The 20,637-nt window shown below is 38.6% G+C and overlaps 1 protein-coding gene across 1 annotated transcript; it reads right to left on the reverse strand.

Annotated features, from left to right (window-relative positions):
- Positions 1 to 4,838: 4,838 nt before the first annotated feature.
- Positions 4,839 to 16,975, reverse strand: LOC139479106 (uncharacterized). Its single transcript, XM_071261875.1, has 5 exons — positions 16,921 to 16,975; positions 12,138 to 14,669; positions 10,831 to 11,065; positions 10,141 to 10,242; positions 4,839 to 8,967 (listed from the first exon to the last, which is right to left on the reverse strand). The coding sequence occupies exons 2-5, from the start codon at positions 14,643 to 14,645 to the stop codon at positions 8,351 to 8,353; spliced, it is 3,462 nt and encodes a 1,153-aa protein (XP_071117976.1). The 5' UTR covers positions 14,646 to 14,669; positions 16,921 to 16,975; the 3' UTR covers positions 4,839 to 8,350.
- Positions 16,976 to 20,637: the final 3,662 nt, after the last annotated feature.

A 20,637-nucleotide genomic window follows, 5' to 3' on the forward strand; every position in this document is an offset into this window, starting at 1 on the left:
CCTCACACCGAAACCGGTTTCTGTCTACTGATATCGGCAGCTTAAATATGTGCATGGGCATTTAGGCTGAGGTGCCAGTTAATTGAGGAACCTGAAATATTGGATACACCATTTAGTAACAATCATGTGACTACATCATATGGATATTCGCAGCTTTTTAGGTTGAGTAACAGCTACCTTTAATCATCCAATGCAAAATTCTCTTCAACACCAGCTGTTAACCATAACTCTGCTATATCACTGTAAATGTAGGGATTTTATTTCCAATAAAGTACAAGAAACTGCCACAAAGGTCCTACAGTGAAATCAAATATTGTCACGAGTACAGAGGTGTGTGTGTGTGTGTGTGTGTGAGTGTGAAATGCGACAAGGCCACACATGCCCCCTTATCTTAACATGCTTAAAAGAGGCAAGACTTTTTATGACTAAAGTTGTTTCAAAATGAAAATATGTTTTAATGTGGCAGGACACTTTGAAACTTACACGATTTCATGAAAGAAAACTTAGCTGCCTGTTATAAATTGTGCCAATGCCTGTCATAATTTTGATGGTCAAGTACTCAAGATATTAATTGAATTGTAGTCTGATTCCAAAGTTAACAAATGAGTAATAGTTTTGTCTTCCTTCACGGTCTTTCAAAAGTATATTCCAGTTGTACAAAATATAGATCTGCCATTTTACAACGAAAAGAAATCTTGTAAAATAAAATTTACTTTCCTTAATTTACTTTTCCTTTGCTTATTTTTTGTTTATTGGACCAGAAGTAAATAAAACCTTGGTAATCATCGTCTTTGGGTGCGTTTTTGATATATATAAACAGACCAGTCTGGTTTCTAATGGGGTGAATGTGAAATTTTCAACATAGAGTCGAGCTGTCACGGGCCCCTGAAGCAGGATAGTGATGTTACTGAAACACCGGACCCATATATTTCAATAGCCTTGTCTATTTACACAGAAACAATATATACCGATCGGCAGATCTATATGGTCTCTGATTTACATAAATGGGTTTCAGTAATATCACTATCCTGCTTCTAGGGCCTGTGGACTCGGTATGAGTCTCGTCTTCTTTGACTGTGATAAGATTTACAAGACGATAGGAGTTTAATTAAAGAAAGCAAAAGAAATAGCCCATACTTCGTCTTCGCATACCTAAATAGAATCCAAGCTGTAAATTCTGCCAACTGCTGGAAATACAATATTAATTCAAAAGTTCAAACTTTGTGCAAATAATGTTGAACTTTGCACTCGGAGTTGTCGCATCAAGCTCCTCACGGCGATAGCCCGTTCGCGGAGCTCTCTAAACTACTGAGAGTGTAACGAAGGTGTCACGCGCTGAGGGGGAGCTTGGTTGCGCATACATCAGGGAGGTCATCTCAAGGTGGGTCCATGGAAGACCACTAAAGATGTATTTATTCGTCGCTCGAAATGTTGTATGTGCATTCAATAACGTTCTACGAAATGTATCACGTTGAAATAATTTTGAATTAGTATTTTATTATCATGTATATGATTTACCACTGGTGGATATAGCTGGAAACTAGAAACTGCCAGACAGATTTCTTCTTTAAACATTTTTTTAAAATGTTTTTTTTTTTTTACAATTACGTTTTTCTAATTAACACAACCCAAAGTAATCATGAAACCTAACAGTTATTTTAATAAGATTATTTTAAATAATGAATCTATTTGTTCAGTTAAATATGCTGAAATGCATACGCACAATGCAAGTTGATCTACTGAACCCTGAAAATAAGATGGAAAAAACAATCATTTGAAAGTCTTTTATTCAAATAAATAACTATGTGTTTTTCCACAGTTCATATTTAAATATGCCCTATGTATAAAGAAAAAATATATATCTAATACTGTTAAGAAATACCAGTAAAGATATCGGTTCTTCATGATTTACATTATCAAGTTGGTAATTACTTGCAGTGTAACTGTATAAAGTACAGTTTTAGTCAAGAAATCAGTTAGTGATTTCTTCAAGACTGAAACAACATAGCTAGAGAAAACTCCATGAATCACGATGAAGAAATGTGTTTTTACATACCATTCTCAGAGTATCAAAGCTATTAATGGGTATCAAACCACAAAATAAACTGATCAAGAAATAAATCCTAAATCACAGATGAGACCTACTGTTTTGTCCGTGTAAAGTTAGAAAACCAAAATGACAAAGCTGATTGTGAGGAGGTTGTGAAAATAAAATGTGTTAGTTTAGTAAAATGGGTGTCAGTAATTAAAACTGTGCAGTAAATATGTAAAATAATCTGAATTAACAACACAAGCTCAGTTAATATATATGAGCGAGCAGTCTTTTCCATCCCCATTTGTATCATCCCAACACTGTGTTGTTTAAAATAGTATTGTACAATCAAGATGCAGACTGAATGGATTTCTTAAGTCTGTATTACATCATTATCACTTACAAGTCTATTCTGAACAACATCTTAGTTTGCATTTGGTGGAATAACATCTTAGTTTGCATTTGGTGGAATAAATACAAAATAGCAGGGTTGGAGGATCTCATCCAATAGTTTTCCAAAACCTCCTACCTTTTGATATGAAATTATAGAAAATAGGTCTCTAATTGACAACTCCAAGACCTACGAAATGGGTGAGTGAGTGAGTTGGGTTTAATGCCACTTTTAACATTCCAGTTATATCACGGCGTGTCAGCATAATGTGGGAGGAAAGCCTGAAGTGATGCAGGTCTCAGACGTTTACCATTTTGATAAAACCCACGAGCACGGCAAACCTAGAAACATAATTGGGGTTAACCGGGAATTGAACCCACAATCATAGGTGTCTGGGGTGCCCAAGGGATGCAACTCTGCACAGCGATTCGCGGCACCTTAGACAACTGGGCCACCTGTCCCTCCCCACCCCCCACAAAACGGAAATGCAGGAAGTGTAATAGTTTCATTGGAGAAAAACTTTCCAATGCTTCTATTTCTGAAACTCATTGACTTCTCTGTATCTGTTTCCACAGTTATTCTCCTCCTTATCCCTCAGTTATCCAGACTATCATATCTCCATCCTACAATGAAATGTATCATAATAGAGTGGATATTTAATACACTGGATAATCGAGGATGCTGTTTCCAGAGTGCTAGTGCATTGAAGTAAGGTCTTTCTCTTTCAACCAGTAGTTTCATCAACATGAAATTCTGTTCATTTAACACAAATCAAGCTGCTATCATTAACTCAACAGCTTCATATCATTAAGTGGGAATGTTAGGAACAAATATGAATGTAATAAAATATGACAAACTTGAAACCATCAGTACATCATAACCTGCCTTCTTGGAAGTTGTAACAATCAAACTCAACACAAGACATCACAGACATCTTTGAAATTGTCAAAAATCATCACATATTGTATCACAAAACAAACTAAATATAAATGGGTGTTTTAACACTTGGTAAGCAAAGGTAAATATGGTAAGGACAACATAGGTTTATACATGTATCTCCATGTGCATCAGCAAGTTCAGGTAATGGTTTGGGACTGACCATTTGATATTCTGGGGGTGGTGGAGGGCCGTAGTGGGGGAGGGGCTGGGATTTTGTTTCAGCTACAGCTGCTAAACCAGAAATCTTTGTAATTTAAACTATGATTCAAATATTTGTTTCTTGCAAAAAATAGTTTTTGTGGCAGACAAGGTTTTTTTCCAACAATATCATGCATGATTATATTTTTAAAGAATTTTGGGGGACAATTTATTTTTGTTAAAAAAAATCCCAGGCCCCCTCCCCTCAAATATCAAATGGTCTGCCCCTTACTGTACATGAGTTAATTAACTGATCTAGAAATTTAAGTCTGAAAGGGAGTGGTAAAGAAGATCGGTGTCGAATAAAATCTTAACTTCTTAATTTTGGAGGAGGGGGAGGGAGGGATGAGTGAGTGAGTGAGTGAGTATTGTTTTACGCCGCTTTTAGCAATATTCCAGCAATATCATGGTGGGGGACACCAGAAAAATGGGCTTCACATATTATACCCATGTCGGGAATTGAACTCGGGTCTTCGGCGTGATGAGCAAACGCTTTAACCACTAGGCTACCCGACCGCCCCAGGGAGGGATGGAATACAAGGAAAGATATTGTTAGTTCAGAAACTTTCCTTGGTGTCTTGATCTGCTGTTTTCAAAAACTGTTTTACAAGCAAGTCTTCTGTAACATATATTTTTTTAAATGACAGATTAAAAGTAGCATGAAGGCTGGGTTTATTTTAAACATTGTTTTTGTTAAAGCTTAATATTTTAAAAAAAATTCCAAAATTTATCTCAAAGCAACACATATGACAATTTGTATTTTTTGCTTTTGGGCTCCTGACACTTGATATATTGAAGAAGATATTCTTTCAGACTGACATGAAATGATCTGAGCTTAGTGATATTGCGAGAATTAATTCCTTAGTGAAGGAGGAAACCTATACATAGTACATGAATTGCAGCCAACACTGTGTTTTATCAAACAGATACAATGAACATAATTTCCCAATTATTTACAACTTCAATGACAGTACTGATTTACAATAAGTCTTTTCCATTTGTTCAGTACAACATAGACCCTGAGATTCCATCCTCTTTAAGTTGCTATGCAGATTGTTTGATATAACTTTCAAAAGAGAAACTGTACCTGCCACTATACAAAAAGCTAAACATCAAGCACATGTTTAGAGCATGCTGATAACTTATAAAATAAGTTCAATGTTACCAACAAATAGTCCAACTACAAACAAACTATTGTGCATATGATCAAGTGTTTCCCAGTCCTTGAATATAAATGAGTCAGTGAGGTTAGTAAGTATGGGGTTTTGTACCTCCAGCAAACTCACATCTTCCCTAGACAAGGGCGAAAACTGACGATAAAAGTCAAGTTTTCACCCTTGCCGTACTAAGATGAAATTTCCAGGCTCAGTTGTAGCGCCACCAGTGGCTATAACGAGTTATGTCCCTTCTATGTCCCTCCTATTGACCAATCGGATTTCAACTCTCATATCTCTAGTATTTGCTTCAAACAAGATGGTTTTGCCTCTCAAGACCATCTGGTCGATAATCAAGATCTATGTTGTAATGAAATTTCTTACCTCGAGAAATGCATCAAATCACTTGAGCACCTTGATTAAAAACATGAAAAGATTTGAAAAATATCTGTTGACGCCCAGTTGGCAGTACATATGCTTTGCAAATCTTGCAGTTGACTGAAATCTGCATGTTTAAATCCATGTTGTTTACAAACCGGAAGTCAAGTTCGTTATGCCATTTCTATTGGACAATATATATATTTCCAAAATATATTGGACTATGTAACTCTGGAATTCCCACCTAGTTCGGCAAGGATGGAAACTGAACTTTCATAATCAGTTAACGCCCTTGCCTCAGGAAGATGGCAATATCACAGCAAGGGACACCAGAAATGGGCTTCACACATTGTACACATATGGGAATTGAACCCAGGTCTTCGGCGTGACAAGCAAACGCTTAAACTACTAGGCTACCTAGCAGCCCCCTTGCATATAAAATTAAAATAGAATAGACATCAATGTATGGCATAATCTTACTCAGTCTTTACAGGATTTTACTGTAGCTTCAGTCACTTATTAATTCAGTGAACACACCAGATATTTACCCCAGAAACATTAGCCTTGTAATCAAATGTGTAGAAGTAACTTCAAATCTTAGTGCTCGCTACCACAGTACAAAATATGTGTTACAGTAGCAAGCACTGAGCATGCTGAGGTTATATTTCAGTAAGACTGGGTTTGAATGAAATGGGATTTAAGTAAAGCTGGCACCATGGGTAGTCAGTTCTGGAGGCCGCGATCCTGACAATATGCTGTTGGGAGCCTATATTAGAACATGGGAGTTAAGGTGATCTTAGTGGTAAGATCAATCAGTGAAACTGGGGCCAGGGCTAGCAAGATATAGCTGGCACCATGGGTGTTCAGTTCTGGAGGCCGCAATACCAGGTCCCCTTCCACAAAGCCATCCTGACAATACGCCTGTTTGGAGCCTGTGTTAGAACATGGGAGTTACGGTGATCTTAGTGCTAAGATTTCTCAGTGGAACGGGGGCCAGGGCTAGCAAGGAACAGAACATAACACAAACAGGTCGGTACCAGGCTGCTTAATGTGTTCTGTGGGCAAGTTTAACCCTTTTGGTTGTTTGTGTGTCATCACTATCAAACAATGAGGTAGAATAAAAAAGGACAAAAATGTCAAATTTTAAGTTACAGGAAACTGTAAAAGATTGTTTTGAAATCTGTTATGACTGACAACTAGTGTTTTGGTATTTACATGCTTCGCATGATAAAGTACCTTTTTCTGTTGTGACCTATTTCTCCTGAGAAAATCAGCTTGGGTAAAAGATTTGCTCCTGTTTAATTTATACCAAATGCATATTCGAAAACTTAGCCTTTCTTTGTACCCATTTAGCCTCACCTTACCTCTACAATTTAGAGATGTTATCAGTCCAAAATATGCAAGTCTGGACAACAAAACAAATGTCATTCTCATTCATCTGATAATTTCATAACAATTCTAATTTGCTCATTTTTTAATTTATGAAGATCCAGTCACATTGACTTTATTTTGATGAGCAGTTGTATGAAGACATCCATGCACTGGTTACCATGGTTACCTAAGTTAAAAGTTGTTTGGGTTCTCAAGTACTGCATTCTTGTTTTTTCACTTGAAGAGCCTTAGGGCTCTGAGGATCACCTTAATATTTCAAAGATTTGCAAATATAATATATGGGATAAAACATAATGGGATCAAAAGAGAAAAACTAAATACAAATATCAAAAATAAGTTTGAAGAAACATGTAAAGAAACTGCACATCTGTGGACTTCTTACTTCAAGTCAGTGAATACACAAATTGGAGTAACAATTAACTGCAGACCAAAACAAAAACGTTCAACAGCACTGGCTATGTTGATGTAATGAATGAACTTATCTCAAAATTCCTATGCATGACATAGGGCTGGGGCGGGTAACTCGGGTATCCGGGTCAGGTGGGTACTGAGTAGGACCCGGGTACCCACAGGACTACTTGGACCCGTGAGTTAGTCACGTGATATATTGTTTAATGACAAAAGTGTCTGGAACTCTATGGTTACACTACAAGTCACTAATTTTCGCATTTCTTTCTAACTATGCACCCATTCCTGCTGATTTTTCATACGGTTTAATAAAGTTAGAACTTAATTCAACTTCAGTGTATGACCAGATTGTTTTATACATGTATCTAAATACGTTTTGCCAGGGTTCCCAATCGGACATTTTGAGACATCTCCTGAGACCTACAGTGGGTACCTAGGTAGGGTAGGGTAATAGTGGGGTGGGTACCCGGGTAGTAAATTTGGACTCGTCCCAGCCATAGTATGACACCAATGATGAAGCAGTCTATAGGAATATATATCAGACATAATAGTTCTACTGGTTTCACATGAGATTTTTAAAATGTAAAAGTTAATACAAGACTGACAGTCAATCCTTCACCTCTCCAGTCTTTTGCCATAATAATATAATACCTTGTCTTAAATAACACAGTGATCAAATTGCTTTGAAGTATAAAAATATTCACATTTCAAGTTGAACATATTTTCAATATGAACAAAACAATATACAGACATTGTAGGAGTTCATCAGAATTACAGTAAGATATTACAAGGTAAATTTGACAAAACCTTAAAACTCTTCAATATTTGTTTTCTACTGACAAAATATCGTAATTCCAAAATGATGTAGGACCAAAATGCTTTTCCTTGGTACACTGTGCAATCTGAAATTGTGAGTACTTTTTAGTGAAGCCAGTACAACATGTACAACATGTTTGGGCTTTAAAGATTTAGGCTCTTAAAATGCTTCTTCTGAACATGTGTTCAGCATAGATCTAGATTCAAAACTGAGCAAGCCATCTGAACGAGCCCTCAATGTACTTAAACAAATCACAAGCTATCCTGGCTGTGTTTGCAATGGCACACAAACATCGAGTTGAAGTCCTGACAGTATTGCTGCTTTTGTCAATCATGAAAAAAAGGGTAATATAATTGGATGTTAATTTCTTTCAGACCGGTGTCAAACAAAGCTAAAGTGATGAAAGGATTCAGAGTATACATCATCACAGAATAGAGATACAGTGGATGATCATGGATGTAAGAATATGGGCTAATCCATGTCATGGACACCTCGTCAATATTTAGTTTTCCTTGTACTTAATAATTTCAATGAATATGCAGAGTCTTATCATAACCTTGGCTATTTCAGTGTCAAATGTACAATTAAAGAGAAAACTGAATAACCATGAACATATACCACTGCACTCAGACAGAAATAAATTATGCACTTTGAAATTTCTTTGCTATGATAGAGTCAAGTTTTGCACCACGCTGTAAACGTGGCCGTTTCTGGCCAGGACTCCAATCATCATCATCACCTTCTTCTCGCGCCTCACCATCACTATGAGACTCATCCGCAACTTCTTCTTTGACCTTGACCTCTTCAACTTGAACTGATCTGTGACCTCTTCGTTTTTTAAGTGCTCTTGTGTCATCTTCCTCGTCCGATGAAAACTCTCTCTTGAGACTGCGTCTGGAGGGTCTAGTCTGACTGTTGATGCCACTCAGTGGCCTGAAGTACTGTGACAGTTCCTCTTCCTCATCACACTGATCTCTAGAGGAACTGTCATCATTGTCCATGGACTTCCTCTGTCTTGGAATCTTCCTCGGAGTTGACTTCCTCTCTCTCCTGTGAGATTTGAGGTCACCTGATTGGTCAAGAGGTGGGCTGTCCAACATTTCTTGTGCATCCTGCTGCTCTGCATCCTCATCGTCCTGTGTTCGTTCCTCCCTGACTCGCTCGGACATGAGACTGAGGAAGTTCACAGCTTCCTCTTCCATGCTTTCCGTGCTCTCGTTGAGGCCATGCTTCACCTTCTTGTGGCGATTCAAGTTTCCTGAGACAGACAAAGAGTTAAACAGTAATGAAACCTTGCTCACTCCTGTGGGTCATCAAGTATGTCAAGTTGTCTCTTGTTCCTGTTAAACAGAGAACCAATATGAAACCAAACTACCAGTGGCCACTGGTCAGGACCATACAGTTAGGTATTCTTAAACAACTATTGCAATGATTTGATGTACACAGTGAAGTCAGGATCTAATGTAGAGAAAACAGTTCCAAGAATCACCATAAAGCATCAAGGAATCGTCTTTTCAGAATGTGCAATATGCAAATATCTTTTCTTGAAAGTGATACAATGATATGAGTTTATAACTGCACTGTCAAGTCAAGTCTTTTATTCGTATGAAGGCCACTGGTCCCTATACAAATAAAGTGCATACTGTTTATACATATTACAATGGTATGTGAAAAGTTTATACATATTACAATGGTATGTGAAAAGTTTATACATATTACAATGGTATGTGAAAAGTTTATACATATTACAATGGTATGTGAATAAATTCCAGTATTTGCAGGACCTTGTCTCATATCTTTGACAAACATATTTACATAAGTTTCTTTGTAACCTTACACCGTTACAAAGAATTTAGAGGCATTCTAAATTTATTCAAATTCGGATTAAAACAACACATTTTAGGGAGATGTCTTATGTTCGTATAGGAGTTATGTATCAATTGTAAGTCTTCCACTACTCTTCTTGCTAATAGAGAAATAGTCAATTAATTATATTTAGTGGGTTGGATGGACATTTTTCAGCCATGAGAATATTCCTATCACGGATGAAATCTCATGTCTGACAGTTTTTATTGTGACCCACGATAAATAATTGTAAAGAAATTCATGACCATCTCTATGACTCAAAAGTAGTTCACTACAATGAAAATCTAACAAATAATTTAAACACCCAAATGCTCATAGCAAACAAATGTTATTGACATTTTAAAAACAATATGCTAATGAATCTACATTCTTGTTTATTCATGACCCCCGTTGTCTCCTCATGAAAGATTTTTGTATTTTTGCGAACATCCCTGGTACTTTTTCTACGAAGCTCCAATGATCCCCCTCTTGCTCACAAAGTGCTGGTCTCTAAGATAGTTTAAAGTATAGTGATCATTGCCAAGTATTTTCGTGTTGTTATTTTACTAACAAGAGAACAATGTACCTTTGAGTGTGAAGGAGCTCCCACAGAAACACACATAGGGCTTGGAGTTGTTATGCATGTGCATGTGACCTTGAAGGTTGTGCAGGCGGCCGAACTCCTTACCTGGAAAATAATCAATCAGTAACCAAGGAAACAACAGGGATTATAAGGAAAACTAGATGCACCTCATGACACAACATCGTCAGGCAACACGACCCTACCTGGTTGAAACAAAGATGAGAGGGACCACTAGATGTCCCTCATGACGCAAAATTTGCAAGGCAACACGACCCTACCTAGTTATAACAAGGATCTTTAGGATAACTAGTCACTCATGACACAACATTGTCAGGCAACTTCACCCTATCTGGTTGAAAGAAGGATCTTTAGGACAACTAGTCCCTCATGACCCAACATTGTCAGGCAACTTCACCCTATCTAGATCTTTAGGACAACTAGTCCCTCATGACACAACATTGTCAGGCAACTTCACCCTATCTAGATCTTTAGGACAACTAGTCCCTCATGACACAACATTGTCAGGCAACTTCACCCTATCTGGTTGAAAGAAGGATCATAAGGACAACTAGATATGTCCTTCATGAGCTTCATATTTCTAATCACATAATAGTTCATCTAAATCAGATATTTGTGTTCCTATCCTTAAAATAACTTTCAAATATTCTCAAAGAAGACTTCATGACGACTCACCACAAATACTGCACCAGAAGGGTTTCTTTTCAGCATGTACCACCATGTGTGCCTTGAGAGTCTGTGGCTGGGTGAAGGTCTTGTCGCACTGCTCACATTTGTAGGCCCGCTCCGAGCTGTGGATCAGCATGTGGCGCTGGAGGTTGGCCTTCTGGTTGAAGGCTCGCCCACACTCCTGGCAGCTGTAGGGCCGCAGCCCCGTGTGGGTGAACATGTGGGCCTTGAGGTGGTGGTCCTGAGGGAACATTTCACAGGGGTGAATGTACTGACCTTGAGATGGTAGGACAACCATTTTACTGGGTGAATGTACTGACCTTGAGATGGTTGGACAACCATTTTACTGGGTGAACATACCGACCTTGAGGTGGTGGTCCTGAGGGAACATTTCACAAGGGTGAATGTACTGACCTTGAGATGGTAGGACAACCATTTTACTGGGTGAACATACCGACCTTGAGGTGGTGGTCCTGAGGGAACATTTCACGGGGGTGAATGTACTGACATTGGGATGGTAGGACAACCATTTTACTGGGTGAACATACCGACCTTGAGGTGGTAGGGCCACTGACATACAGGGAGTACATTGAAATCTATAATAACATATTTAAATGTTCAAATAAATGAATACACTAATCATATAAACATGATAAAGTTTCTATGATTATGCTCTAAGCTTGCTGAGTGAAATTCTCTTGACAAAATGGAACTGGGTGTGCAGCCCCAGAAGCTGGGAACGGCTTGATACTCCTTCCTCTAAAAGTGTAGTGATAAGAGTGTGAATCACTGAATAATAAACCCAAATCATCATGTCACGCTGTTGTTGTTGTTGCGGTTGATTCTGAGCCAGCAATTCACTGACCATTGTGGACAAAGTTTAAACAAGTAGACGCAACTACAGGTCATCCTGCAAAATTATAGAGAATCATATATCAACCATAACATGGTTTAAGCCCACAAACATCGGTTTCTGGCCTGCCCAGTGGACAAAACCCTGTGCCCCCAGTTTAAGAAATCACTTGAATCTGTTGACTCATGAAGCAGAATCAACTCGGCCCCTTGAGACTCGTTGATTCTAAATCCGGAATCACCAGATTCAAGTGATTTCTCAATTACAGAACTTTCAAAATGTAACGAGCAGATTGATCTTATATTTCACTTGGACAAGGTCTTAGCCGAGTATACTTAACAAATATTTTTGATACAGGTAAGAATACAAACTGCATCAACATGATCAACTTATATTAAGACAACAGGGCTGTAAAGAATCACTTAAGTACCAAGACACTGATAAGAGTGAAGTTACCAACCTTCATGAAGTCCATGCCACACTCGGTGCAGATGTAGGGGCGTGTCCCGGAATGAGTAACCATGTGGTCCCTCAGCTGACTAGGATAGCGAAACATCCGATTGCACTGTGAACAAGTGAGTTCTTCCCTCTGCTCGTGGGTGGCCTGGTGCTGCTTGAGCAGCTTGGGGCTGGAGAAGTCCTCACCACAGTCCACACACTTGTCCCTCCCCGGGATGTGCTTCTCCTTATGGACCCGCAGCTCACTGGGGTAGGCGAAGCCGCGATTGCAGATATCACAGATGTAGGGTTTGTTGTCCAAGTGGACAGCTTGATGTCTCTTCAGATGGCTCACCTGGGTGAAGCCCTTGCCACAGAGTGAGCACACGTGAGGTTTGATGTTGTCATGAGTCAACATGTGAGTATTGAGGTGGCTCAGCTGTTTGAAATATTTGCCACACACCATGCACAGATGGGGTTTAATACCGCTGTGATCAAGGATATGAGTAACAAGATTATGTTTGGTCGTATAGTTCTTGGGACATTTGTGACACTGCCACCGTTTTTGATCCCCAACAGTGATACACTGGGAGTCGTCAATCTTCACATGCACATCCATCCTTTCCATTTCAAGTTGCTCTTTCTTGGCTTGCCACATTTTACGCTTCATTTCTGCTTCCTTGTCAACATAATCGAAGTATGGAATGTCTTCAAGGTCGGGCTGAACCTGAAAGAACGCTCTTGGATTGATGGCACCTGATGAACACTTCTCCATCCCTGGAAACACTGGGCCATTATCCTCCTCATCAGTCTCGGACTCCTGTTGTTTTCCTCTGTCAGCGCTTTCACCTGCAGACACATCAGCTGAGGGAGCGTCTTCATCGGGCATGCCATCAGAACCAGAGCTACCAGTTGGTGAGAGAAGGCTGCCTTCTTGGCTAGCAGAGATCGTTTCAGACGTTGATGGAATGCCAACTTTGTTCTGAGACACTCTGTTCCTGTAAGATGGTGTCTCCTGCCTTGCTTCCGTATCCTCAGTCAAGCCAGAATGTTGTCTTCCATCACACTGTAATGTTTCTTTGGCTCCACCTGTAGTATTGTGGTTGTCATCTTGAAGCTCAGTCATGTTACCAAAATTTAAACAATCATCAAAGTCAATATTGTCACTGGTATCATACACATTGCATTCTGTCTGATGTGCCCATGGTGACTGATCACCAAATCTGCCTAGCAAAAGGAATCGAACTGTATGTGGCGAAGGGGTATCAGGAATGGATTTAGGTTTACAAACAGCTGCTCTCTCCCTTGAGACTCTGGAGGGACACTTTTTAATGGTATGTTTGAGTGAGTGTTTGGATAAATGAATTTTACCTTGAGTATCATTTGAGGAATGGGGAGTCAATGACTCCGTAAACATGGCTGTTTCTGAATACTTCTCTCCATCAGTTTCATCATCAGTTGGTAAAGGTGATCTATCATGGCCATTGCTGCAACTGGTGTCTTGGAGAACAGAACTAGCGTTTGAATGCTCCGAGTTGGCTGCTTGTTCAAAAGCAGACCCATTAACAGGAACCAGTCCAGCAGCTGTGAAGGACAGGGTCCCTCTACTATTTGGCAAGGATGAGACTGTTGTTTTGTGGGGAACACTGTGAACTTGCCCTACTGCAGATTCGGACTGGATAAAGAAGCCAGAGTTTACTGCATCAGTATCAGGAGATGAATCGAAACAAGCTTGTGTTGGCCGATACTGGGAACCCGCCGACTGTGAAGATGTGGAGGAGCTTATATCATGCTGTACAGCTGGTGATTGACCTCGGGGCAGAAACTCTGCAGGTTTCTGCTGCCGTTGCTGCTGATTGAGTGAAAGCTGAGTATTTGGTTGTGGACATGTAAAGAATACTTGTTGTACCTGAGAATCTGCTGGATCTGACAAGGGTTGGGAGGAATGAGAAGTGGTAACAGGCATCTTGCTTTGAGCAGCAAACATGTGAGCAGCAGTCAAAGGTGCTTCTTTGTTGTTGCTCATCAGCTGTGGGTGCATGTTCATGGTGGACAGACTGGTGGCTGCTGAGGACACTATCGAACTAAAGCTTGGAAGTGTGTCCATCTTATCTGGCAGGGGCCCTGACCGCTGTTGTGTAAGAACTGCTTGTGGAATGAATTGGGCTGGATCTGTAAAGCCAGCCATTGCTGGGAGATTGGTGGGAGTCATTTGAGGTCTTGGAGAAACTATCTGGTTAAATGTTCCTCCTGGGAAGTTGGGGAAAGCTGGCATGGACATTGCTTGGTGGTATTGAAGCTGCAAATGGGGCAGATCAAATGCATTTGCCCTCTGCAATGCGATATTTCCTTGTGTGGCGTATATAGTATCCCTCTGGACTCCAGGTCCCATGGATGTGTACTGCACACCAGCAATCAGGTTTGGGGTCCCATGGACCGATGGATCCACACTGACTGGCTGGGAGTTGGGGAATTCCATGCTGCCTACTTCTTCAGACCCATAGGAGAAAGCAGAAGGTATATTTTCCATTGCTAGGGTGCATCCATTTTGATCCTGCATAAAAACAAACTTATTTCAATTATCAAAGGGATTTATAATTTATATGAGGTTATCACATATATGAGTCAGCTTTACAAAGACATATACTGAAATAAACTAAAGGCTTCCATATTTCACAAGAAAGGTCAGAATTTTCACAATGTCATCAGTTCAAATGTTGTTGTCGTTGAAACTATGGCTACAGCATGATTTCATTTCCTACCAGATTCCAACTACAGGTGAAGAAAATACTTTTTATTCAAGTACTGATTGCCAATCTGTTCCACATTTAATTTAAAACTCACCACACCTGTTGATTAATTTTCACTCAATCCACTTTTCTTTGTGATATATATACACAACTACCGCTTAGTAGCAAGAACTAAGATTTGGTTTTAATGAGATTGGAAATGCCTACACTTCTGAATTTTACCATTCAAGTTCCGGATTAATGTTAGCTGGAAACTTGATCCTAAACTTTCTACACATTAAAGTTTTCAAGTTTTTGTTCGATATTTTTGGTAGAAAATTACTGATAACTGATACTATACATTTCTACACAATATAATTTTGGTGTGTTTACTCTGGAGTATGTTTATATATAACAGGTCACTTTGTCAACATGGTCAAAATTGCAGCCTTACAAACATGATCAACATCCGGAAATTCCAATATATTTGAGTTGTTTAACATTCCCAAAAGGCTTCCCATTAAACAAAAATGAGAATAGAAATAGAGAGATTCTATTAGTGATAAATGTATTTGGTATGGTATATTATTATCATGTTTATATATTGTGTGTGTTTTGACTTTTCTCGTTTATCTTTCTAAATGTACAAAACCTCATTTAAAAAAAACCCCTATTCATTGAAGCAGCACTGACAATATTTACAAAATTCCTAAACAGTTATTAGAAACAAACATCATATTCTGAAAAGTACAAATACCTTGAAATGTTTACATTGTCCTTAAACTTGCATAATTAGCACTAGAAATGACTACATAAATTAACTTTGCCCTCATTTTCAGCAAAAGGAATAATTGTCTGCCTAATTTTCTTTTCAAAAAGTATAATTTCAATATAAATTCAAGACTGTAACACCAGCTTTAGCAATCACAGTCTAATAATTTAATTTCTTAATTTAATCTAAGGAAGTTATTTTATTCATACTTTTAAACCAGAACTAAATGGCCTCAAATAATTAAATTATTTTATACAATTATTGCACATTTTGCTGCCACTACAATACTTATTTCTGTATTTCTGTGTGTGTTGTATGCCTGCCCCACACAATGTTATGCGTCTTACTGTGACGTCACAATGTTAGGTTGCACTACAACATCATACTATGTTAGAGTTCACTTTGACTTACCGGTAAGTATGAAAGTATAAAAGTATGAATTTTATCTATCTATCTTTCTATCTATCTAATTTTTTTCTCCAAATGTTGAACTCCTTAGACTTATTGCCAAACAATTGTAAATTAATGATTTTCTTTTGTTTTTTGTTTAACGCCGCACTCAGTAATATTCCAGCTATATGATGGCGGTCTGTAAATAATTGAGTCTGGACCAGACAATCCAGTGATTGACATCATGAGCATTGATCCATGCAATTGGGAAACAATGACATGCATCAACCAAATCAGTGAGCCTAACCCAACGAATCCCGTTAGTCGCCTCTTACGACAAGCATAGTCGCCTTCTTCTTTTGTGATGAATGGGCATATGCTTGACATATCTAACTCATTATTTTTAACATGAATTGAAACTAACTTTGATTATGCTTATATAGCATGTATATGTTGCATTTTATACTGAAAAATTAATAAAAATAGATCTGCTATTAATACAATGCAACTTGCCACGCCCCCTTCAGAGCAATAAGAAAACATGGCGGATGGAAAGAAGAAACAATGCTAAAGGACGAATGGTTATAGTTTCACTTCGGTCGAACACGTATCAATCTCACGACGTTGTACAATAAACGCGACAGGGAGTCCAACCATTCACAACTCGCTCGTACATGGGGGGGTTGTGAAGGGAGATTGCCAAGCATTATACGAGGTGGAAATCGAGACAGGGAAACGATGTGGCCTAGATATGCGATGAGCAGTACTCAAGGAAGAAAACATATTTTGTCGCGTTCTGCGCTACTAATGAAATAACAACACCTATTGTAGAAATATTTGCTTCACATACGTCGGCATCAGTATTTGAGTTCTACATTTGACCAGAAAACCAACACCAAATGACCGAGACTTACATTTTTACGATGGATAGACTGATGGTATTAGTCCTTCCTTCTATTTTAGCGGATGAATATACAAACAGCAACGTCGCGTAGGAAATAGTTACCGATCTGCAAAAGTATTGACATGTACACAAAACGTTCATTTAAAATACATTAAATGCATTCCATATAAGAATACGCCTTGTACTAAAATCGTAACGCGACGCAGTGTGACTTCCAATGGGACTATATTTCTTCGAGTAGTTGCAGGGTCGTGAGTAGGTCCGTCACGCACCTGCTCGGTCAGAGATTGCTGCGACCAGGAGGAGTGAGAAGTAGAAATTCGCTAGCGCTAGTCATGTCTCAATTACAACTGGTTACCGGTACTATCGGCTGTACTTTAGTATTGTACCGCCGCGTGGCGCTCAGATCGTGTATTGCATTTGATAGAGCTGTTTATTAGTATAGATTAACGATTTTGCTGAGGTGCCTGACAACGTAAGCAAATTGCATTCATGATAAGGAAATGAGTGTAAGTTGGCCAGTGATTTGTGAGAACCAGCTTATTGATTTTCTGCTGCAGAGATAATCATAGTGACAAATGGGGATTATTTGCTATTGGAGCAATATCAGTTTAAAACTTAAGTTTTGTAATTAAAAATTAACATCATTTTAATACCAGTAATAATTCAAATTCATTAAGGCCACAAATTAATTATTAGATTTTAAATTTTATCATTTTTTTTAAATGTGAGGCATGAGGTATTTTGTTTTTATAAAACTCTCAGACAGATGTGATTCACATGAAGCATGCATTCTTAATCGGTAGGACTGAAAATGGGCTTATGGTTTATTTCAATCAAGTAAAATAAGTTGAAAGAAGATAACACACTAGGGCTGGGACGGGTACAAATTTACTACCCGGGTGACCCGTGAACATCCGAGTAGAATACGTCTTCAGCAACTCATACTTGCCGTAATAGGTGACTATGCTTGTCGTAAAAGGCGACTTACGGGATCGGGTGGTCAGACTCGCTGACTTGGTTGATGCATGTCATCAATCCCAATCATGTGGATCGATGCTCATGATGTCAATCACTGGATTGTCTGGTCAAAACTTGATTATTTACAGACCGCCGTCATATAGCTGGAACATTGCTGAGTGCAGCGTTAAACAACAAACAAAAACATTTTAACAATTGACAAGTGATTGACATCATGAGCATCGATCCACCCAGTTGGGATTCCATGACATGCATCAACCAAGTCAGCAATTCTGACCTCCCGATCCCGTTAGTCGCCTCTTATGACAAGCACAGTCACCTTTTAAAATGAAACTAGTAGTAATTACAGACAAGAATAGACAGGATACAGTTGGCATATTTATTAATAAAACCAAAAATGTTACCAATATTCTTACTATTGCTGTCCGTTTTCTACATGACTTTCACCTTCACCTGTTGTGTTTTATGGCTGATTGTAGACATGGTTCCTCTGATTCTTTCCAGTCCATCCCCCATGCAAACTATGACAAAACCCTTAACAATCACAAACTGCTGTTTTACCCACAAAGATTAAGAAAACACTTGTCCGAACATTGCTTTACTGAATAGCCTTTAGGCTCACCTGAACTGTACTCTTTGGGCATGGCACTTAGTCCTTTATCCTTCCATATATCTGGTAGTTGTTGGCTGTAATGTTTTACCATCTCTGCAATCACAAGGCCAATGTGAAGCTGAAGGCTTGTTTGGATGATCCTACTAATTGTATCACACAAATGTGATCGGATCTTAAAAATGGCAGCCATATTGAAATCTAGTGTTGGTCCATTCTCTGCCATTTCTTCATGTACCGTATTTGACGTAATAAGCGCCCACAGCCATATTTGCTAATATATTGGCTAGTGAACAATCCCAATTAGCCCCCCTCAGTCTGATCAATGTACACAAGACTTACTTATTCGCGTATAATATGCACTCGTGTGTAATATGCATTCTTAATTATGGGCAATTAAATTCTGGAAAAATGTATCTGACGCATATAAACATTTCAGTGTGTCAGCAGAAACCACAAAATTTATCTTTCAACTCTCTTTTTTCCACCAAAATAATATTCTAATAAGAGCCCCCTATTTCTAATTTTGAGAGCGCCCTGGGTGCTTATTACGTCAAATACAGTATTATGATTTGTCATATGCAGTAAGTTTGCTTTGTCGCACATTGTGAGATTGGACACAGCTTCAACCATTGACCTTTTCATAGCCCAAACTGTTTTTCTAGTTTTAGGTCATTTTCATCAACCTCTAAAATTTCATAGTATGTGGTATGTAGAATACCAGATGAATTGTATGTTTGTATGTTTGTGTATTTTTTTACTACAAAACGTTACACCGTTCTGCTTTGATTTTTCACAAATGTTAAGGACATTTCCTCATAAACCTCTGGGTTTATGAAGCTGTATGAATTTGTATATGATATCAGGCCTGACACCTGATCCTATTCAAAATCAGAATATCCTTGGGGGAAAATAAGACAGTAACATACATTTGAAGTAAGACGAGAGTTCTATGGATGAACAACTTCTTTATTACTATTAGTGCGACGTTTCGGTGTAGATCCTAACACCTTTATCAAGCAAGTGATAAAGGTGATAAAGGTGTTAGGATCTACACCGAAACGTCGCACTAATTGTAATAAAGAAGTTGTTCATCCATAGAACTCTCGTCTTACTTCATCACTCCAACTTCTAAATGCCACTCAAGGAAACATAAATTTGCTGTTATGCTTCTTATTTACATGACATTTAAATTGTTTCAAGTATGACCTAATAAGTAATTATTTTCTCTGGTTTGAGTATGTTATTGCTTTGTGCAATGGTACCGTTTTCTTCATCATTCATGTTCATTATTAGAAGTGCATGTAAAATCATTTCCTGATGTCAAGGTAGATAACTCTTGTAATACTCGGTGACAACCTTTCCTTGTTGGGCTGAAATGGTCATGATAAAGACAACTGTTTCATTATAATGTGCTAAGATGCTTGGCCACCAGAATACTTTGTAGCTTGCCTGAATAAGTGATTCATCCAAAATGATTCCCCATATCTTCTATCCATCCATTGTCAACTTCATTTCACTGCCATTACTCTAGTCATATTTAATGGTAAAATTTGATAAGAAGTAAAGCCACACTTTTAGTTTGTTTCATATATTTGTTTCTATTTTATTTGGTTTAAAGTTGGGCCTGTCGGTTTAGTGGGCAGTAATACATCGTAGTTCTGTTTGAAATTGCAGGAAAAGCTGTACTAGGAAAGCATAAAATTCCTCATAGGTTTTGGATATATGATTTGATAGTCAACCTCAACTGGACTGGTTCACAATGTGCAGACTGCTTCATACTTAATTATGTTGAGTAATTTATCTCAATTCTGTCATGGTGAATACTCATTCACTCCCCAGCTTCTGGTTCAACACCAGAAACAGACATTCAATAACATTACACTCATGTATGGTTGGTTGGTTGGTTGGTTGTTTTACGCCGCACTCAGCAATAGTCCAGCTATATGACGGCGGTCTGTAAATAATCAAGTCTGGATCAAACAATTCAGTGATTGACATCATGAGCATCAATCCACGCAATTATGATCGATGACACGCTTCAACCAAGTCCGCGAACCTGACCACCTGATCCCGTTAGTCGCCTCTTATGACAAGCATAGTTGCCTATCTTCACCGGTTCACTCATGTACGGCA

Source organism: Haliotis cracherodii, unplaced genomic scaffold, assembly GCF_022045235.1.
Source record: "Haliotis cracherodii isolate W230 unplaced genomic scaffold, xgHalCrac1.p SCAF_1, whole genome shotgun sequence".
Lineage (NCBI taxonomy): Eukaryota > Metazoa > Mollusca > Gastropoda > Lepetellida > Haliotidae > Haliotis > Haliotis cracherodii.

Bases quoted from the DNA above. Each gene is read 5' to 3' on its own strand.
- LOC139479106 (XM_071261875.1), bottom strand. From the start codon at position 14,645: ATGGAAAATATACCTTCTGCTTTCTCCTATGGGTCTGAAGAAGTAGGC. The intron at 10,243-10,830 runs GTGAGTCGTCAT...ATTATTTTCCAG, and splicing joins CTTCTGGTGCAGTATTTGTG to GTAAGGAGTTCGGCCGCCTG. The intron at 8,968-10,140 runs GTACATTGTTCT...TGTCTGTCTCAG, and splicing joins GAGCTCCTTCACACTCAAAG to GAAACTTGAATCGCCACAAG.